This window comes from Somniosus microcephalus, chromosome 5, assembly GCF_052327205.1.
Source record: "Somniosus microcephalus isolate GS21.2 chromosome 5, FLI_Smic_1.0, whole genome shotgun sequence".
NCBI classification, from domain to species: Eukaryota; Metazoa; Chordata; class Chondrichthyes; order Squaliformes; family Somniosidae; genus Somniosus; species Somniosus microcephalus.
The window spans coordinates 217,840,902-217,862,708 of NC_140991.1; the positions used below are offsets into that span (position 1 = coordinate 217,840,902).

At 42.7% G+C, this 21,807-nt stretch overlaps 1 protein-coding gene across 2 annotated transcripts in view; it reads right to left on the minus strand.

Moving 5' to 3' along the window:
• The window catches only part of LOC147117581 (vacuolar protein sorting-associated protein 4B-like), an 86,788-nt gene that overhangs the window by 19,111 nt on the left and 45,870 nt on the right, over positions 1-21,807 (minus strand). For both annotated transcript variants that reach the window (XM_085988696.1, XM_085988697.1), the window contains 5 exons: positions 21,033-21,152; positions 17,500-17,656; positions 15,029-15,177; positions 10,521-10,602; positions 2,175-2,394 (listed from right to left, as the gene is read on the minus strand). In XM_085988696.1, the coding sequence (XP_085844822.1) occupies positions 2,175-2,394; positions 10,521-10,602; positions 15,029-15,177; positions 17,500-17,656; positions 21,033-21,152 (728 nt within the window). The remainder of the gene's footprint in view (positions 1-2,174; positions 2,395-10,520; positions 10,603-15,028; positions 15,178-17,499; positions 17,657-21,032; positions 21,153-21,807) is intronic.

The window sequence follows — 21,807 nt, forward strand, 5'->3', positions numbered from 1 at the left end:
AAGGAAGGGGGGAAAGAGAGACGGAAGGAAGGGGGGAAAGAGAGACGGAAGGAAGGGGGGAAAGAGAGACGGAAGGAAGGGGGAAAGAGAGACGGAAGGAAGGGGGGAAAGAGAGACGGAAGGAAGGGGCGAAAGAGAGACGGAAGGAAGGGGGGAAAGAGAGAAGGAAGGAAGGGGGGAAAGAGAGACCGAAGGGGGGAGAGACGGAAGGGGGGGGGGGGGGGGGGGCGGCCAGAGGACCACCGGGGGGGGGGGGGCAGAGAGAGGGATGAGGGTCCAGACGCATGTGTTCCGTTTCTGGGGAACTGAGCGGCGGCTGCACTTTGGAACAACACAGGTGGAGGCGCAGCACATGTACAATGGTCGCTGGAAGGAGGCTAACACAAACAAGTTTTAGGCCCCCAGTGAAACTAAAAATGAGAATTTTTTTTAAATTCAGAAAATAGTTTAAAGCCGGAAAAAAAAATACTGGAAAGTGAAGTTGAATTATCCCACGGTAAATTCCAGTTAAATTTTGTCAGGTGTTGTTCCCTTTTTGAAAGAGTTTATCAGACTTGTTTAAATCATTAGAAGCGAAATTTGTAAATTAACATCTTGACGTCAACATATCAGTAAACATTTCCAAGTCAGTCTGATTGGTTCTCCTGTCCAGGAATAAAGATGAATGTTTATTTCTGTTAAATCATAGCTTTTCCTGCTTTTGTTTTTAATTTAGTGATGCAAATTGTGTGTGTTTTTCTGCACTTATGAATAAGTGCTGCATTTCTGACATGTTACATGGGGGTTGTGCTGGTTCAAGAGGACAACGTTTACTAATGGAAGCTATTGAAGTTGGAAGTTGAAAATACAGATACCCGTTTCTGTTCAGTTCTTTTTAATACTGTGAACTAAAGAACTACAGCACTTTATATTTGTTGGTTGTCTGGTTGCATTGTGATTAATATTCTAATTACTTATGTGGATGTACAGCACGTCAGCGCCATAGGAAAGCCGCTGCCTTGTGCAAGCCACTTTGATAGTGACATGAGGGGTCGATGCATAACCGTGTAACTGAGTGACGTTTCTGAAGTGTTAATGCATTATTACAGTTCTTTTATATCCCCGTCATTTCTGACAGGGAATTTTTATATTAAATAGAGTTTGTACATGACGAACTAAAAGCTTTTAATGAATTCTACCGTAAACAAACTTGCAGAATGGGCATGTAAATAACAAATGAATTTCAATATAGATAAGTGTGAGGTGGTGCATTTTGGTAGGAGGAATAAGGAGGTGACCTACTCCTTGGAAAATAAGAATCTAAATGGGGTAAAGGTGCAAAGGGATCTAGGGGTATAGATACACAAATTATTAAAAGTAGCAACGCAGGTTAAAAAAGCCATAAAAGTTCAAATAAAGCACTTGAGCTCATCTCTAGAGGAACAGAATTCAAAAGCAGAGATTTATGTTAAACTTGTATAGAACCTTGTCTGATTGTCTCATGATTTGAGACAGTAGAGTGTCAATATAGCATTACTATATATATGCTTTTAAGTGGTTGCTGTTGTAAAAGTCGTTTTTAAATTGCTCACGGACAAAAAGGTTGGACAAAAAGGCCGCACTCAAAGGAGTTCGTGGCCCACTCAGTACAAAAAAAAATTAGAGGGAACATTGACCAGGGGTCACAAGTTTAAGTTGTATACGGCCAGATTTAGGTAGATGTCAGGAGGTGGTTCATTTCCCAGAGAATAGAGGGCCTCTGGAACAGGCCGCCGTCTCATGTGGTGAATGCTGATTCACTGAATTCCTTCAATAGAGAGCTGGAGCTGTTTCTGGCTGGGACAGAGATCACCTCTTACAGAAGGTAGGTACTGCAGGGAATTCAGGGCCAGAGTGATCTCCTGAACTAGTTTCGATCACCTAGATGGGACGGAGAGGAATTTACCAGATTCCCCCCACACCCACCCCCCAAATTGGCCTGGGGTTTTATCTGTTTTTTTGTCTCCCAGGAGATCACATGGTTTTGGGTGGGGTGGAGTGTATATATTGTGATACACAAGCTATCGCAATTGTGTGGGACGGGCTCAATGGACCAGAGAGTGATTATCTGCCCGTCATTGTTCGTATGTTCATATTTATACTGTCAATAGAATCTTTCCTGAAAATTACTGCACTTTATTTTTGCGGTACCTTACCTTCTTGAAATGAGTAGCTGACTGAACCTTCCTGACTGGCTGCATTAAAGCATCTCGTACTATGACACTGATGTCAGCCCCAGAATACCCATCTGTTTTCTTTGCCAGTATCCGGTAATCTTCATCAGACAGACAGTTTTGCGTAGTTCCAAGGTGCAATCTAAACATCACAGCACGAGCAGCCTGCTCAGGTAATGGAATGTAGATACGTTTCTCAAATCTGGAAAACAGCAGTTTCAGTATAAGAAATCATTTTTGTCATGCCAAAGGGACCACCTCACCAGTGCCAACACAATTTGACTTGGTCAGCAATGGCGATGGTCATTGCCTGTAAAACTGTAAAACACCATTGTGCATACAAACATGCATGACTATCTGCATAATCCCATACATGGGTTAAATCTATATACCAGCACTGTTTTACTAAGCTGGGGTGGGGTGAGGGGCTGAATTAACATTGGTAAGTGGATAGACCAAACTCAATGCACATGATCATTTCATTCAATTTTGGGATACTGTGCCAACAGAACACGATTCCATCATCAAAACATCAATTCAGGTGGGTATCACTAGAAGCAATTTACATGCAATCATTTAGAAAAGTTAAACTCAATGCTTTGTGCATGGAGTGCTGTTGGAGTTTTGCCAAGTGGGAGAAAAATCATTTAAGTGTATTTTGTGAATTTTAGTGTGTTAAGAAGTCAATTATTTGAAGTAAGTTTAATTTTTTAAGGGTTTTTTAAACTCTTGGGCAGTTTAAACAGGAAGTAGAATCTGGGTATAAAAGCGGAGGGGCTAGTGCAGTGCACGGAGTGCTTTGTGCATTGAGTGCTGTTGGAGTTTTGCTAAGTGGGAGAGTTCGGATAAGTGGGAGGTGAGGGTGTGTTTTTTGCTCTGTTTTATTCCACACTCCCAGGCTTAGACAGCGCTGCGGAGGCGGAGCAGCGAGACGAGTCAACCAAACAGGCTCCACAGACAGTATTCAAGGAGGAGGTTGGTGATCAGCTGGTTGGTTGGTTTTCTTCCTTCTCTTCTCTTTCATACCTTTAAGTTGGTAAGTCCTATTGAATAGTGGTGTGATATTATCATATATATCCGGGCAGGGTCTTCATAACTAATAATAAGAAATTAAATTAATTATATAGAATGGAGCAGGTGATGTGTTACTGTTGCGAGATGTGGGAGCCGTTGAACCCCATTGAGGCTAACGGTGATTACATCTGCGACAAGTGTTTGCTGCTAGAGGAACTCAAGTTCCATGTTATGGAGCTTGAGACCGAGCTTCAGACACTGCGACACATCAGGGAGGGGGAGAAGTTCCTGGACTCTATGTTTCAGGAGATGGTCACACCTATGAAGTTAATTACTGCAGATGTAGTCCGTGGTCAGGGACAGGACGGTGTGACTACGAGTGAGGAAGGTACAGGGATCCAGGATGTAGTGTTGAAGGAGACGCAGCCCTTGTTCTTGTCCAGCAGGATCGAGGTTCTTACTCCCTGTGAGGGCGGGAGCGGGGACTGCAGGGAGGATGAGCAACCTGGCCACAGCACCATGGTACAGGGGGCCATTCAAGTGGAGGGAGTAAAAAGAAATGTTGTAGTGGTAGGGGATAGTATCATTAGGGGGATAGATAGGGTTCTCTGCAGTCAAGAGCGGGAGTCCCGAAGGCTGTGTTGCCTGCCTGGTGCCAGGGTTAAGGACATCTCTTCTGGGCTGGAAAGAAACTTGCAGTGGGAGGGGGAGGATCCAGTTGTCGTGGTCCATGTTGGTACAAACGACGTAGATAGGACAAGGAAGACGGTTCTGTTAAAGGAGTATGAGCAGCTAGGGGTCAAATTAAAAAACAGAACCTCAAGGGTAATAATCTCTGGGTTATTACCTGAGCCACGAGCGAATTTGGCTAGGATAAATAAAATTAAAGAGTTAAATGCGTGGCTCAAAGACTGGTGTGGGAGAAATGGGTTTTGCTTCTTGGGACACTGGCACCAGTACTGGGACAGGAGGGAGCTGTTCTGTTGGGACGGACTCCACTTGGCCAGTGCTGGGACTAGAGTCCTGGCGAATCATATAACTAGGGCTGTAGAGAGGGCTTTAAACTAATTAGTGGGGGGGAGGTTTCTAGAGAGCAAATAATAGAAATGACAACAGAGAAGGTCATAGACTTAGGTAGCAGTGGGGGAATTAAAAAACAGAATGTGTCAGGAAGGGACAGAAGGTATGGAGTAAAAAGTAAAGTACTAAAAAGGGAAAAAACAGGAACTAAGTGTTACAAAACATATTTGAAAGTTCTTTATCTGAATGCACGTAGCATTCGTAACAAAATGAATGAGTTAACGGCACAAATAATGACATATGGGTATGATCTTGTGGCCATTACAGAAACATGGCTGCAGGGTGACCATGACTGGGAATTAAACATACCAGGTTATTTAACAATCAGGAAGGACAGGCAGGAAGGGAGAGGAGGTGGGGTGGCTATGTTAATAAAGGAAGGAATCACTATAATAGAGAAATGATATTGGGTCAAAGGAGCAGGATAGTGAAACAGTTTGGGTGGAGGTAAGGAATAAGAAGGGGAAAAAAACACTAGTGGGTGTAGTCTATAGGCCTCCGAACAGTTGCAACTCTGTTGGACGGAGTATTAATCAGGAAATAGTTGAGGCTTGTAATAAGGGAACAGCTATAATTATGGGGGATTTTAATTATCATATTAACTGGACAAATCAAATTGGGCAGAGCAGCCTTGAGGAAGAGTTCATTGAGTGTATTAGGGATGGGTTTCTTGAGCAGTATGTAACTGAACCGACCAGGGGGCAAGCAACCTTAGATCTGGTCCTGTGTAATGAGACAGGATCAATTAAAAATGTCCTAGTAAAGGATCCCCTTGGAATGAGTGACCATAACATGGTTGAGTTCCATATTCAATAAGAGGGTGAGAAGGTTGGATCTCAAACAAGCGTGCTGAGCTTGAATAAAGGAGACTATGAAGGTATGAGAGCGGAATTAATTAGAGTGGACTGGGAAAATAGATTAAAGGGTAAGACGGTACATGACCAGTGGTGTACATTTAAGGAGTTATTTTACAACTTCCAAAAAAAATATATTCCACTGAGGAAAAAAGGGTGTAAAAGAAAAGATAGCCATCCGTGGCTAAGTAAAGTAATTAAGGATAGTATCCGACTAAAAACAAGGGCATATAAGGTAGCCAAATCTAGTGGGAGGATGGAAGATTGGGAAGTCTTTAAAAGACAGCAAAAAATAACAAAAAGATTGATTAAGAAAGGGAAGATAGATTATGAAAGTAAATTAGCAAAAAATATAAAAACAGACAGTAAAAGTTTCTATAGTTATATAAAAAGAAAAAGGGTGGCTAAAGTAAATGTTGGTCCCTTAGAGGATGAGACCGGGAAATTAATGGTGGGAAACATGGAGATGGCAAAAACACTGAACAATTATTTTGTATCAGTCTTTACAGTAGAGGACACTAAGAATATCCCAACACTGGACAAACAGGGGGCTCTGGGGGGGGAGGAACTAAATACAATTAAAATCACTAAGGAAGTGGTACTTGGTAAAATAATGGGACTCAAGGCGGATAAATCCCCTGGACCTGATGGCTTGCATCCCAGGGTCTTGAGGGAAGTAGCGGTAGGGATTGTGGATGCATTGGTAATAATTTTCCAAAACTCACTGGACTCAGCAAAGGTCCCGGCAGATTGGAAAACTGCTAATGTAACACCCTTATTTAAAAAGGGTAGTAGGCAGAAGGCTGGAAACTATAGACCTGTTAGCCTAACATCTGTGGTTGGTAAAATGTTAGAGTCCATTATTAAGGAGACAGTAACGGGACATTTGGATAAACATAATTTAATAGGGCAAACTCAGCATGGTTTCATGAAGGGGAAGTCATGTTTAACAAATTTGCTTGAGTTTTTTGAGGAAGTAACATACAGGGTGGATAAAGGGGAACCAGTGGACGTAGTGTATTTAGACTTCCAAAAGGCATTTGACAAGGTGCCACACAAAAGATTATTGCTCAAGATAAAAAATCACGGGATTGGGGGTAATATTCTGGCGTGGGTGGAGGATTGGCTCTCTAACAGAAAGCAGAGAGTTGGGATAAATGGTTCGTTCTCAGATTGGCAACCAGTAACTAGTGGTGTTCCGCAGGGGTCAGTGCTGGGTCCCCAACTCTTTACAATCTATAGAGGAGGGGACCGAGTGTAACATATCAAAGTTTGCAGATGATACAAAGATGGGACGGAAAGTAGTGCAAAGGGACATAGACAGGCTAAGTGGGCAGAGATTTGGCAGATGGAATACAATACTGGAAAGTGTGAGGTTATGCACTTTGGCAGGAAAAATCATAGAGCAAGTTATTATCTTAATGGCAAGAAACTGGAAAGTACTGTAGTACAAAGGGATCTGGGGGTCCTGGTGCACGAAACTCAAAAGGTTAGTATGCAGGTGCAGCAAGTGATTAAGAAGGCCAATGGAATGTTGGCTTTTATTGCTAGGGGGTTGGAATATAAAAACAGGGAGGTATTGCTGCAGTTGTACAAGGTATTGGTGAGGCCGCACCTGGAATACTGCATACAGTTTTGGTGTCCATACTTAAGAAAAGACATACTTGCTCTCGAGTCAGTACAAAGAAGGTTCACTCGGTTAATCCCGGGGATGAGGGGGTGGTCATATGAGGAGAGGTTGAGTAGATTGGGACTCTACTCATTGGAGTTCAGAAGAATGAGAGGCGATCTTATTGAAACATATAAGATTGTGAAGGGGCTTGATCGGGTGGATGCGGTGAGGATGTTCCCAATGATGGGTGAAACTAGAACTAGGGGGCATAATCTTAAAATAAGGGGCTGCTCATTCAAAACTGAGATGAGGAGAAACTTCTTCACTCAGAGGGTGGTAGGTTTGTGGAATTTGCTGCCCCAGAAAGCTGTGGAAACTACATCATTAAATAAATTTAAAACAGAAATAGATAGTTTCCTAGAAGTAAAGGGAATTAAGGGTTACGGGGAGCGGGCAGGAAATTGGACATGAGTCTGGGTTCGGAATGGTCATGGCCCTGTGGGTAGTGGAGCGGGCCCAGGGGCCGTGTAGCCTTGTTCTGCTCCTACTGTGTTCTAATTGTGTTAGATTTCAGGAGATGGTTTTATTCCTGTTCCTGGCTGGGGTGGAGATCGCCTTTACAGAAGGTAAGTACTGTAGAAAATATAGGGACAGAGTGATCTCCTGGAAGAATTTCGATCGCCTAGATGGGTCGGAGAGGAATTTCCCAGATTTTTTTCTCCCAAATTGGCCATTGGGTCTTTATCTGGTTTCTCGCCTCTCCCGGGAGATCACATGGGTTCGGGTGGATGCAGAGTGATAGAAGATTTGAGGTTAGGATCAGATCAGCCATGATCTTATTGAATGGTGGAGCAGGCTCGAGGGGCCGATTGGCCTACTCCTGCTCCTATTTCTTATGTTCTTATGTTCTTATGTAAACCTGAAATAAAGATGAACAAACTTAAACATTTTTTTAAAGTTTTAAAATTTTTTAATCTTTATTACTGTAAAATGGATAAATTTGACACTCCACAAAATTAAATTTAGTTTTTCAGGGCCATAACATTTGTTTAGCAGTCAATATGCTGTTAAAAACCCCAGTTGCAGCTAATCCAAAAGGGTCTAACTTTTAACAGGTTATTTAAAAGTAATATTACCCTGGAAAAGCCAAAGTTTGTCAGTTTCACTGATGTCCCTGATTACACTGAATGACGGCTATGGGAGGGGGGGGTGGTGTGGCCACAGCATCGCCAGTGTCTGAGCAGTGAACGACTGACCGCAACTTCAGGATTTCCGCATTAGGATGTGCATGCACTAAATCCTGAAGTTGCGGTCAGTTTCAACGGTTTTCATTCGCTGTTATTACCCACCGCAAATTTCGGGCCATTATGTTAGATGCATGCATTTAGGATTTCCCATATACTGTGCTAGTTATTTCTCTCCTATAAGAGGAAAATGACAAGAGTACCTCAGGAGGTTATACATATTTCATATATCCAAGAGTCTCAGCTCTTTATACAATTACATTATTAAATAGCAGCATGAAACATGCACAAAAAATGTTGGAATGTTCTTTGAGAGATGATTGTTTTACTGAAAGGTTGCTCTGTAACTCTTAGCAGTGCAGCACTTCACAAGGGGATGCTTTCAGTCGTCTTGAGAGGTTTGTCAATCAGAAAAGGCAGACAGAAGAGGACCACCAGGCAGGTAGTGCAGGAGTCTCCTGAACACATCTCGCTCGCCAACCAGTATTCTGTTGAGTACTGGTGAGGGCGATGGTTCCTCTGGGGAGTACAGCCAGAGCCAAGTCCATGGCACCACAGGTGGCTCAGCTGTATGGTGTGGGGGGGTGGGGGAGGATGAAGATAGGGAAAGCAATAGTGGTAGGGGATTCGATAGTTGAGAGAGCAGACAGGCGTTTCTGTAGCCGCAAACGTGACTCCTGGATGGTATGTTGCCTCCCTGGTGCCAGGGTCAAGGAGGTCACTGAGCAGCTGTAGAACATTGAGGGGGGGGGGGCGGTGAACAGCCAGAGGTCGTGGTCCATATCGGTACTAATGACGTAGGTAGAAAGAGGGATGAGATCCTGCAGGCAGATTTCAGGGAGCTACGAAAAAGAGATTAAAAAGCAGGACCTCAAAGGTAGTAATCTCTGGATTACTCTTGGTGCCACTCGCGAGTGAGTATAGAAATAGGAGGATAGAGCAGATAAATGCATGGCTGGAGAGATGGTGCAGGTGGGAGGGCTTCAGATTCTTGGGGCATTGGGGCCAGTTCTGGAGGTGGTGGGACCTGTACAGGCCGGACAGGTTGCACCTCAACAGAGCTGGTACCAATATCCTCGTGGGGAGGTTTGCTAGCGCTTTTGGGGAGTGTTTAAATTAAGTTGGCAGGGGGATGGGCACCAGGATGTAGCATTAGAAAGGAGAAACAAAGGGCACAAAGGATTGGGTGAGACGGTTAGCACTAAAAGTAAGAAATAGTAAGGTATTAGGTGGGGTCAGACTAAGAGAACACAGGATGGTTTACAGTGTATGTATGTGAATGCACAAAGCATAGTGAACATGGGTGGTGAGCTGCAGGCGCAAATAGCCACATGGGAATATGATATTGTGGCAATAATGGAGACCTGGCTCAAAAAAGGGCAGGATTGGGTATTAAATATTCCTGGATATAAGGTGTTCAGGAAAGATAGGTGGTGGTGTGGCAGTATTAGTTAAGGAGAATACAGTGCTGGAGAGAGTGGATGTCCTGGAGGGGTCAAGGACAGAATCTGTATGGCTAGAGTTAAGAAATAATAGAGGTACCATTACACTACTAGGTGTATTCTATAGGCCACCAACTAGTGGGAAAGATATAGTGGAGCAAATTTGCAGGCAAATTACAGAGAGGTGCAAGAACTATAGAGTAGGGATAATGGGGGACTTCAACTGTCCTAATATAGACTAGGATAGTAATAGTATAAAGGGCAGAAAAGGGGAAGAATTTCTGAAGTGTTCAGGAGAACTTTCTTGATCAGTATGTTTCCAGCCCAATGAGGAAGGAGGCATTGCTGGATCTGGTTCTGGGGAATGAGGTGGGTTAAGTGGAGCAAGTGTCAGTAGGGGAACATTTAGGGAACAGTGATCACAGTATCATAAGGTTTAGATTAGCTATGGAAAAGGACAGGTTGCAATCTCGAGTAAAAATACTTAATTGCAGGAAGGCCAATTTCAGTGGGATGAGAATGGATCTGGCTTGGGTAAATTGGAATCAAAGATTGGCAGGCAAAACTGTAATCGAACAATGGGCTGCCTTTAAAGAGAAAATAGTCGAGGTACATTCCCACTAGGGGGAAAGGTAGGGCAACTAAAGTCAGAGCTCCTTGGATGACAAAAGAGATAGAGAGTAAGATGATGCAGAAAAAGAGCGCGTATGATAGATGTCAGGTTGAGAATACATCTGAGAATCGGGCTAAATATAGAAAGTTCAGAGGAGAAGTGAAAAAATTAAGAGGGGCAAAGAGAGGGTATGAGAATAGAATGGCAGCTAACATAAAAGGTAATCCAAAAGTCTTCTATAGGCATATAAATAGTAAACGTGCTCTTGCAGAGAGCCGGCACAGGCTCAACGGGCCGAATGGCCTCCTTCTGTGCTGTAACCATTCTAAGATTCTATGAAGTAACATCATTGTTCCATGCATGCTAACAGGGAGTCATAATTTGTTTACTTGTATGGGTAAGCTTTTGACAGATGTTTTTATCTAAACAATACTAAACAATGTACAACAGTTGCATAAACACATTTTACCTTCTTCTTATGGCAGAATCTAGAACCCATGGGATATTTGTTGCTCCAAGTACCAAGATTCCTTCATTATCTACTCCAACACCTGTCAAAAGTTATCAGTAGTTTTATTGTGTAATGTGCATTATGTCATAACAGTACATAGTAGGAATTTAGAATACTGACAAGGTGAATGTCATCTTGGAAATTCAATAAAGTGAGATTTAGTATAAATAAATGAGGGCATCAGTTATACCCCAGTGTTATAGTTAGACATGTGCTAGTTAATGTTCAGCTTCACAACTCGGTGATGGGGCAGATTATTCATTTAAAAAGATGGCAGTTCACAGGAAAGCAAATTTTCATCAATACATATTAAGGTTAAAATACTTCAATAGAACACGCCAGTTTCTACTTGCACAAATCACAGTAAGTGATCAATTCAGGCATTCTGTTGATTTTGATATAGATCATATGGTAGGGGAGGAGTAATGTTGTCAGATAGAAACATATTTCCAGGAAACTGTAACTGAAAATGCCACACAGCAGTAAAGTTATATCAAAGGCTAGAAAAATGCTTGATACATATGTACAAGTTTCAAGATTTTCTAGGGAGAGAAGTGTTGCATCAGATGATCATTGATGGGTGTTCTTGGTGATTACAGCTATCAATTAGCTTTCATCTACTGAAAGACTAAGCAAAATTAATCTATGAACTTCTGTCTAGTTATTTAGATTAAATATTTCCTAGACAACTATATTTATTAAATAAAAGCACTAAAAAGCTGACAGGTTCATCATTTTCTGCATTTCCAAGTCAAATTTAAACTGCAATGTCTTAAGTTATTCAAATATTTCACAAAACCACCTGGGACCTGTAGTCGTCGACACACCCACATGGCACACAGTTGCATGTGCAAATTATGAAGAAATACTCAGAACTGAACTTACTACCAGCTTTTCTTTCATATGCCTTTTAGAATACAAAATTAAACTGCAGCTTTGTATTCATTATCTTTTAATATTGTAATTTGTTAAATGAAAACATTGCTGAACATTTAATACTGACATTAATACGAAAAGATAATACTGCAGATGCTGGAGAAACTCAGCAGGTCAGGCAGCATCTGTGAAGAGAGAAACAGAGTTAACGTTTCAGGTCGATGACCTTTCGTCAGAACTGGAAAAAAGCAGGAAATGGAACAGATTTTTAAGCAAGCGAAGAGGCTCGGAAGGGGGGGGGGGGGGAGGGGATGAAAGAACAAAAGGGAAGGTCTGTGATAGGATGGAAGGCGGGAGAGATTAAGAGACATTAAGAGATATTCAAGGCAAAAGGAGATGGTAATGGAACAGGTTACATAGAAACAAAGGATGGCTCTAGATGAAGTGTAAATTGTGCTGGCAGAATGAAAGACAGTTGCCATGTGGGGGAGAAGAAAAAAAGACAAAAAGTGTGGATAAAGAAAAATATATAGGGGCCGAGGTTATGATCTGAAATTGTTGAACTCTGTTGAGTCCGGAAGGCTATAAACATGCCTAATCGAAAGATGAGGTGCTGTTCCTCGAGCTTGTAGTGAATGCTTGTCAATAACCTATCCCCAGATAGGTCTCCATCTCTGGGGATAGGTTATTGACAAACATTCACTGTAAGCCCACTGACTCCCACAGCTACCTGGACTACACTTCCTCCCACCCCGCCTCCTGTAAGGACACTATTCCATTCTCCCAGTTTCTCCGTCTCCGCCGCATCTGCTCTGACGATGCCACCTTCCATACCAGTGCTTCTGACGTGTCTTCCTTTTTCCTCAACCGAGGATTCCCCACTAGTGGTTGACACGGCCCTTGACCGGGTCCGGTCTATCTCCCGTACTTCTGTCTTCACCCCTGCCCCTCCCTCCCGGAACCACGACAGAGTTCCCCATGTCCTCACGTTTCACCCCACCAGCCTCCACATTCAACGGATCATCCTCCGCCATTTCCGTCACCTCCAGCGTGATCCCACCACCAAACACATCTTCCCCTCACCTCCCCTTTCAGCATTCCGTAGGGACCGCTTCCTCTGCGACACCCTTGTCCACTCCGCTATCACCCCCAACACCCCTTCCCCCGGCACCTTCCCGTGCAAACGCAGGAGATGCAACACATGCCCTTATACCTCCCCACTGTCCAGGGCCCCAAACACCCCTTCCAGGTGAAACAGCGATTTACTTGTACTTCTCGCAATTTAGTATACTGTATTTGCTGCACATGATGTGGTCTCCTTTACATTGGGGAGACCAAACGCAGATTGGGAGACCGCTTTGCGGAACACCTCCGTTCAGACCGTAAGGGGGACCCCAAGCTCCCGGTGGCCTGTCACTTTAATTCACTGCCCCATTCCCACTTGCATTGTTCCACGGAAGCTCAGTGTAAGCTCGAGGAACAGCACCTCATCTTCCGATTAGGCACTTTACAGCCTTCCGGACTCAACATAGGGTTCAACAATTTCAGATCATAACCTCGGCCCTTATATATATATATTTTCATATTTTTTATCCACACTTTTGGTTTGTGCCTTTTCCTTTTTTTCCTCTCTCCCACATGGCAGCTGTCTTTCACTCAGCCAGTGCATTTCACCCTTCATCTAGAGCCATTGTTTGTTTCTTTACCTGTCCTATTACCATCTCGTTTCACCGTGAATATCTCTTAATGTCTCTTCTTTCATCCCCTCCCCCATTTCCCAGCCCCCAAACTGCCTTTTAATCGGTTTCATTTCCTGCCTTTCTTTCTCAGTTCTGAAGAAGGGTTTCGACCTAAAACGTTGACTCTATTTCTCTCTCCACGGATGTTGCCTGACCTGCTGAGTTTTTCCAGCGTCTTCTGTTGTTATTATGGTCTGTCTCATTGTTGTTTGGGAGTCCTTGCTCCTTGCTTTGTGCAAATTGGCTGCCATGTTTGCCTACATAACAATGACTACAATTGAAAAGTAATATGACTGAAGCGCTTTTGGATTTCCTGAGGAGGTGAAAGGTGCAAGTTCTTTCATTTCTTTATTTCAATTATTTCGGGGTTTTTTTAAATGCTGAGTGTAATTTTTATAAACAACCTAGACTCGGGTGTAGGGAGCAGCATTATAACGTTTGTGGATGATACAAAACTTGGCAAAGTAGATCATGATCAGGATAGTTATAGGCTTCAGGATGACGGACAGGATGGTGAAATGGGCAGAAGCATGGCAATGCGGAGAAGTGTGAACTTTGGGGGGTACTAATATGGACAGTCAGTATAAATGGCACAATTTTGAAAAGTGTAGATAAGCAGAGAGACCTTGGTGTCCATATACACAAATGCTTAATGGTGGCAGGGCAAGCTGATGAGGTGGTTACAAAGGCATAGGGGTTGCTTGGGTTTATACATAGAGGAATAGAATATAAAAGCAAAGGGATCATGCTAGAACTTTATAAATCACTGGTTGGTCCTCAGCTGGAGTATTGTAGGCACCACACTTTAGGAAAGATGTAAAGGCATTAGAAAGGGTATAGAGAAGATTTACCAGGATGTTTGCAGGGATGAGGGACTTCAGTTATGAGAGGTTGGAAAAGTTAGTACTGTTATCCTTGGGACAGAGAAAGTTAAGAGGTGATATAATAGAGGTTTTCAAGGTGATGAGAGGTTTTGGTAGAGTAAATAGGGAAAAAATATTCCCTCTGGTGAGTGGGTCAATAACTAGAGGTCATAGATTCAAAATCATCGGAAAAAGATCTAGAGGGGAGACGAGGAGAAACTTTTTCTACTCCGTTGTCGGGATCTGGAACGCTCTACTTGAAAAGGTGGTGGAAGCTGATTCCATAAATAATTTTAAAAGGGAGTTGGACAGGTACTTGAGGATGAGGAACTTACAAGGTTATGGACAAAAAGTGGGGATATGGGACTAAGCTCGACTGCTCTTTCAAAAAGCCAGCACAAGCACGACGAACTGAATGGCCCCCTTCTGCGTTGTAAGTCTCTATGATTCTATGAATATATGTAGGCTTCAAATGCAAATTTGGAACATGACAAGATAGACAAAATTAATGAGCCCCATGTAGGACTTAATTAGGATTTTCTTCGCTCCCTGTTGTAGTGGCTAGGTGGAACAGACTCCCAGCAAAACCTGTTCATGCTGTGTTGATCAACAAAAACCACAAATATCTGGAACAAGTTTGAGGCTTGTATAGCACAATAGTTTTGCTGGCACTTCAGAGACAGCTGTGCATCATGGAAAACAACCAATCAAGAACAAGAGATGCAATATTTGGCTGACATTCTGGAGTTTCACTTAATTTGCTTTTGGGACAAGTAAACAGAGAACAAGTTTAGAAACCTTTGCTTAGAAGGCTAATTGGTTGGATAGAGTCCACAATAAAGCGCAAGTTCGTGGAAGGAATGAGTCTGATGGCCTGAATGAACTTTTTTGATTCCATGCTTTAAAGTTCTTGCATTCTACATACAAGTTTACACTCTCAAACTATAAACAAGACTGGTTCTTGACTAACCCCAACAAAGATGCTTACCCTGCATCTGAACCAAGAATTCAGTTTTAATACGCCTTGCAGCTTCACTTTCATTTTCACTCCTCGAGCCACAAAGAGAATCAACCTCATCAATGAAGATAATTGAAGGCTTGTGCTCTCGGGCAAGCTGAAATAAATTCTTTACCAACCTAGATGAAAAATGAAAAAGTTGATTAAAAAGCTACAGTAATGAGTGTTTTTTTTCTAGCAATAATCATTTCTGTGGTGTAACCACGAACAAATGCCCGAGATGTATCTGACATCTGAAAGGTCTTCCTTAGGATATGTACTTCCTGTCCACAAATCTTACTTCCTTTTTTGAGAATTTTTGATCGTGTTTTTGGGTCAAGATTTACCAACGCAAATTGCTATGTCAACATTCCCCATTCAATTTTGCCATGTCAACCATCTAAAATGTAGTTGCAGGCTCTGACCACTGGTAGCTTTGTGGAGGGAGCTTCTGAAGTCTCTCTCCCAATTCCGTCGCTATCTTGCATGTGTGTGTGTGCGTATATGTATCTGTCAAAAACACACTTAAAATTAATCAACTAATTGTGGGGTATGCCATGGGCAATTTAGTACTGTAACATTCGCGCCACACAAGTGCTAGGTAATGACTATCTCCAACAAGCGAGAGTCTAACCACCTCCCCTTGACATTCAACAGAATTACCTTCGCCAAATCCCCCACCATCAACATCCTGGGGGGTCACCATTGACCAGAAACTTAATTGGACCAGCCACATAAATACTGTGGCAACAAGAGCATGTCAGAGGCTAGGTATTCTGTGGCGAGTGTCTCACCTCCTGACTCCCCAAAGCCTTTCCACCATCTACAAGGCACAAGTAAGGAGTGTGATGGAATACTCTCCACTTGCCTGGATGAGTGCCGCTCCAACAACACAAAGCTCGACACCATCCAGGACAAAGCAGCCTGCTTGATTGGCACCCCATCCACCACCTTAAACATTCACTCCCTCCACCACCAGCGTACCGTGGCTGTAGTGTGTACCATCCACAAGATGCACTGCAACAACTCGCCAAGGCTTCTTCGGCAGCACCTCCCAAACCCGCGACCTCTTCCACCTAAAAGGACAAGGGCAGCAGGCGCATGGGAACACCACCACCTCCAAGTTCCCATCCAAGTCACACACCATCCTGACTTAGAAGTATATCGCCGATCCTTCTTCATCGCTGGGTCAAAATCCTGGAACTCCCTACCTAACAGCACTGTGGGAGTACCTTCACCACACAGACTGCAGCAGTTCAAGGCGGTGGCTCACCGCCACCTTCTCGAGGGCAATTAGGGATGGGCAATAAATGCTGGCCTTGCCAGCGACGCCCACATCCCATAAAAACGAATTTAAAAAAATTTCTTGCAAAGGAGAAGCACAATTTGAAAATTTTATTTAAGAAAACCCTAATCAAAACAAAGTGCAGCTTCAAATTAAAAAATAAACATAATGGCTTGGAAGAGAAATGCACATAAATATAGCACAACATTTTGGAAAGTTCAGTGGATTTAATATAATTTATTTATGCCATTTACTGAATAAACATCTGCTTCATTAGAATTTCAAAAGACTGTAATAGCACCAAGAAGGCTCCTTTCCAAAGATCCACACAAACCCAACTGGCCTCAGAGAGTGCAATGACATTAACTAAAATAACAGAAAATGCTGGAAAAACTCAGCAGGCCAGGCAACATCTGTGGAGAGAAAATAGAGTCAACGTTTCGGGTCAAACCCTTTGTCAAGACTGGAAAAGCACAGGAAATGAAATAGATTAAGAGGCCAGGCTGGGAGAGAACAAAAGAGAAGTGAAGAGACATTAAGAGGTATTCAAAACGAGACGAGATGGTGATAGGACTAGTGGAGACAAAAGACGGCTCTAGATTAGGTGTGAAATGCGCTGGCAGAATGAGAGACAGCTACCATGTGGGAGAGAGAAAGGGGGGGGTGGGGGGGGGGGGGGGAAGGGCCAAAACAAAGGTGTGGATAAAAAATAAGTAAAAATGTAATGGGGGCCGAGGTTATGATCTGAAATTGTTGAACTCGATATTGAGTCCAGAAGGCTGTAAAGTGCCTAATCGGAAGATGAGGTGTTGGTCCTCGAGCTTACGCTGAGCTTCCGTGGAACAATGCAAAAGCCCGAGTACAGTGAGGTCTGAGTGGGAATGTGGCGGTGAATTAAAGTGACAGGCGGCCAGAAGCTCAGGGTCATCCTTACGGACTGAATGACATTAACTACTTTGACATGTTAATTTCACCTTGAATCTGTTAACACTTCTGATCTGGATTGAAATGGTGCAGAAAACATGAAGTGCAAAATCCTGCTAAAATAGCTCTCAAAGAGAAGATTTGTTTGACCCGAGCTAGGGAAATATAAAATTGTCCATTACTAATTTGCAAATAGGCAGTTATCAAAGATATCAATTCAAAGCTCCATACAATGAACATGATAGAAACTCACTTTTCACTTTCTCCAAGCCATTTAGATACCAAGTCAGAGGAAGAGATTGAGAAAAATGTAGAGTTGTTTGCTTCTTTTGCCACAGCTTTTGCCAGGTAGGACTTGCCAGTTCCAGGAGGACCAAACAGCAGGATTCCTCTCCATGGAGTCCGTTTACCTGGAGAGACAAAGAGAGGGAGATCTCTTTACATTTGAATTCCAAAATCCTGCTACAAAAAGATCATCTTTACAATCATAACCACGTAAAAATGTGGAAGCTACATCAGGTACTACTCAAAGAACTGGAAACCTAATTTCATACCACATATCACCTAGTGAAATGAACAGGTTATAGTCATACTGGAAAATAGAATACTTTTTAAGAGCATAATAAATGTAACAATTTGGTCTTTACCTGTATTGCCTAATTTTTTTTTTTTTTTTTTTAAACTTAGAATATTTCTATATAACAACAGAAAATGCTGGAAAAACTCAGCAGGCCAGGCAACATCCGTGGAGAGAAAATGGAGTCAACGTTTCGGGTCGAAACCCTTTTTCAAAACTGGAAAGGAAATGAAATAGATCGAAAGGCAGGGCTGGGAGAGAACAAAAGAAGTGAAGAGACATTAAGAGGTATTCAAAACCAGACGAGATGGTGATAGGACTAGTGGAGACAAAAGACGGCTCTAGATGAGGTATGAAATGTTCTGGCAGAATGAGAGACAGCTGCCATGTGGGAGAGAAACAGCGATTTACTTGTACTTCTTGCAATCTAGTATACTGTATTCGCTGCTCACGATGCGGTCTCCTCTACATTGGGGAGACCAAACGCAGATTGGGTGACCGCTTTGCGGAACACCTCTGTTCAGTCCGTAAGGGGGACCCCGAGCTTCCGGTCGCCTGTCACTTTAATTCACCGCCACATTCCCACTCAGACCTCACCGTACTCGGGCTCTTGCATTATTCCACGGAAGCTCAACGTAAACTCGAGGAACAGCAGCTCATCTTCCGATTAGGCACTTTACAGCCTTCCGGACTCAACAAGTTCAACAATTTCAGATCATAACCTCAGCCCCCATTTCATTTTTGCTTATATTTTATCCACATCTTTGTTTTGGCCCTTTCCCCCCCCCCCCTTTTTTTTCTCTCTCCCACATGGCAGCTGTCTCCCATTCTGCCAGAACATTTCACACCTCATCTAGAGCCGTCTTTTGTCTCCACTAGTCCTATCACCATCTCGTCTCGTTTTGAATACCTCTTAATGTCTCTTCACTTCTTTTGTTCTCTCCCAGCCCTGCCTTTCGATCTATTTCATTTCCTTTCCAGTTTTGAAAAAGGGTTTCGACCCAAAACGTTGACTCTATTTTCTCTCCACGGATGTTGCCTGGCCTGCTGAGTTTTTCCAGCATTTTCTGTTGTTATTTCGGATTTCTAGCATCTGCAGTATTTTGCTATCGTACTAATATTTCTATAATGTCCAATTCAATAATAAGCTGTTAGCCTGGAGCACTATCGTGATTTAAAGCGTTAATTATCAACCTAAAGAGGCTGTGATGGCTAGTCCATCGTAGTAGACATGCTATCACCTTCCATACTACTTCTTCCGATATCTCTTCCTTTTTGCTCAGCTGAGGATTCCCCTCTACCATCGTTGAAATGGACCTCGACTGTGTCCGTTCCATTTCCTGCACTTCTGCTCTCACCCCTTCCCCTCCCTCCCAGAACCACGATAGGGTCCCCCTGTCCTCACCTTTCACCCCACCAGCCTCCACATTCAGTGGATCATCCTCTGCCATTTCCGCCACCTCCAGCGTGATCCCACCAAACACATCTTCCCCTCCCCTCCCAGTATTCCAAAGGGACCGCCCCCTCCGCGACACCCTGGTCCACTCTTCTATCACCCCCAACACCCTCTCCCTTCCCGTGCAAGCACAGGAGATGCAATACCTGCCCTTTTACCTCCTCCCTTCCCAGTGTCCAGGGCCCCAAACACTCCTTCCAGGTGAAACAGCGATTTACTTGTACTTCTTGCAATCTAGTATACTGTATTCGCTGCTCACGATGCGGTCTCCTCTACATTGGGGAGACCAAACACAGATTGGGTGACCGCTTTGTGGAACACCTCCGTTCAGTCCGTAAGTGCGACCCCGAGTTTCCGGTCACTTTAATTCTCCGCTCCACTCCCACTCTGACTTCTCGGTCCTCGGCCTCTTACACTGCTGCAACGAAGCTCAAGGAACAGCACCTCATCTTTCTATTAGGCCCTTTACAGCCTTCTGGACTCAACATTGAGTTTAACAGTTTCAGATCATAACCTCTGCCCCAATTTTTTTCCACAGGGTAGCTGTTGATTCTGCCATTCCCACTTATACCTCTTCTAAACCCATCTTTTGTTTCTTTACTTGTCCCTTTTCCTTTGTACTATCATACCTTTTGTCATTTAATCACTCCTGCCTTCCACCCTATCACAAACCTTTCCTTTTGTTCTTTCCTCCCCTCCCTCCCTTTCCCTGCCCCTGCACTTGCTTAAAATCTGTTACATCTCTTAACTTTTTCCAGTTCTGATGAAAGGTCATTGACCTGAATAGTTATCTCGGTTTCTCTCTCCACAGATGCTGCCTGACCTGCTGAGTATTTCCAGCATTTTCTGTTTTTATTTCAGATTTCCAGCATCTACAGTATTTTGCTTTTATGCTAGTATCAATGCTGCTTACACATGCAAATTACTGTGGTTTTGAAACAATGGAAATCTCCTAAGGGTCTATTAGCTGAAATGGCCGCAGTCATTGACAAGCATCTCAAGTTATCAACACAAATTGTTCTTATTTAGTGTTGATAAACAGCCAATTTGGGTTAAACAAACAATGAGAGATAGGTTCTTTACCCACAGTTCTAAGGATAACCCAGTCTAGAGCCCTTGGCAGGCTGAACCCCAATTCAATCTTCAGTTTCTTTCAAAGTCCTTTGGAAAAAGCAAAGAAATTTAAATCCTAACAGGGTGAAGGGACACATCCTTCCACCCTCAATTTCTCCTGATCCAGATTGCATATTGGAATATTCTGAAAACGACACGTGCAGAATGTACAGATGATAGCAATCCAACTTGAGGTAAAAATATCTAGTCGAACTTTGAGACAGGTTGAGGTCTTGAAGTAAAAGGTAATAAGAGATACTAAATGAGCAAATTTAATCATGTTATTGTGAAATATGAAACGATTGACTTTTTAAAATTTATTTATTGGACTTCAGAAATTAGAGATTTTTTTTTCAGGAATCAGTGATTTATAGAGGAAAAATAATACAGCACCATCTAGTGATATGACAGGTTAGAGAGACAGGTCATTATTGTCACTTATAACACCAATATTTCCATTAGAATGTTACTCAGTGGCACAGTAATAGTTACAGATAAGTGTGACAGGCAAGTGTTGATATATTATCAGAATTCTCATTGGAAACATTTATATAGCACATTCCAATGGAGTGCATGCCCTGCGCAAGATTTTTAAGAGATATAGATAAAGAGATGGTCAGTCCTGTGAAGTGTTACTAACCTGTAAAAAGATGAGGAAACTTAATGGGCAAAATCACAGCCTCTTTAAGGGCTTCTTTGGCACCTTCTAGACCTGCAACGTCATTCCAACCCACATTTGGCTTCTCCATAATGATGGCACCTACACAGTATGAAGAAATTTATAAAGACACAAGAAACATGAGTTCAGCAGAGATTAGGAATCACCCGCTTAAATTTTTTTTTAATGCAGTTCAAATAATTATATTCTTCCTTTGTCTGTTTTATTTTGGAATTAACATTTTTACAGTGAGCTCTAGTGTCATCAGTGGCGCTGGATTTTGAGAATTTATGATTTCCATACTGTAAGGGAGCTGATATAGTCATTCATTCTGCATATTTGAGTTAAATCAAAATAATGGAAACAAAAAAAACTTGCACTTATATAGTGCCTTTAATGTAGAAAAGTGTCCGAATGTGCTAAATAAGTGTGTGGGGGGGGGGGGGGGGCTCCCAGTGAAGAGAAATCTAGAATGCTAAAATGAAAAGGCAAGGAAGCAGTGCAGGAAAGTGATTGGGGTAAGGATAACCAGATTGCATCAGGAAGGGACAGAGCGTACAAACAAAGGAGTGCACTAACAAATAGGGTCTGGGTAAGAAAAAATGGTAATATGACAAATAGGGCCATAGTACAAAAAAAAGTTAAGATGTCTAAAAATGTTAAAAAGACAAATCTAAAGGCACTGTATCTGAATGCATGAAGCATTCGTAATAATGTAGACGAATTAACAGCGCAAATAAGATGTAAACGAATACGA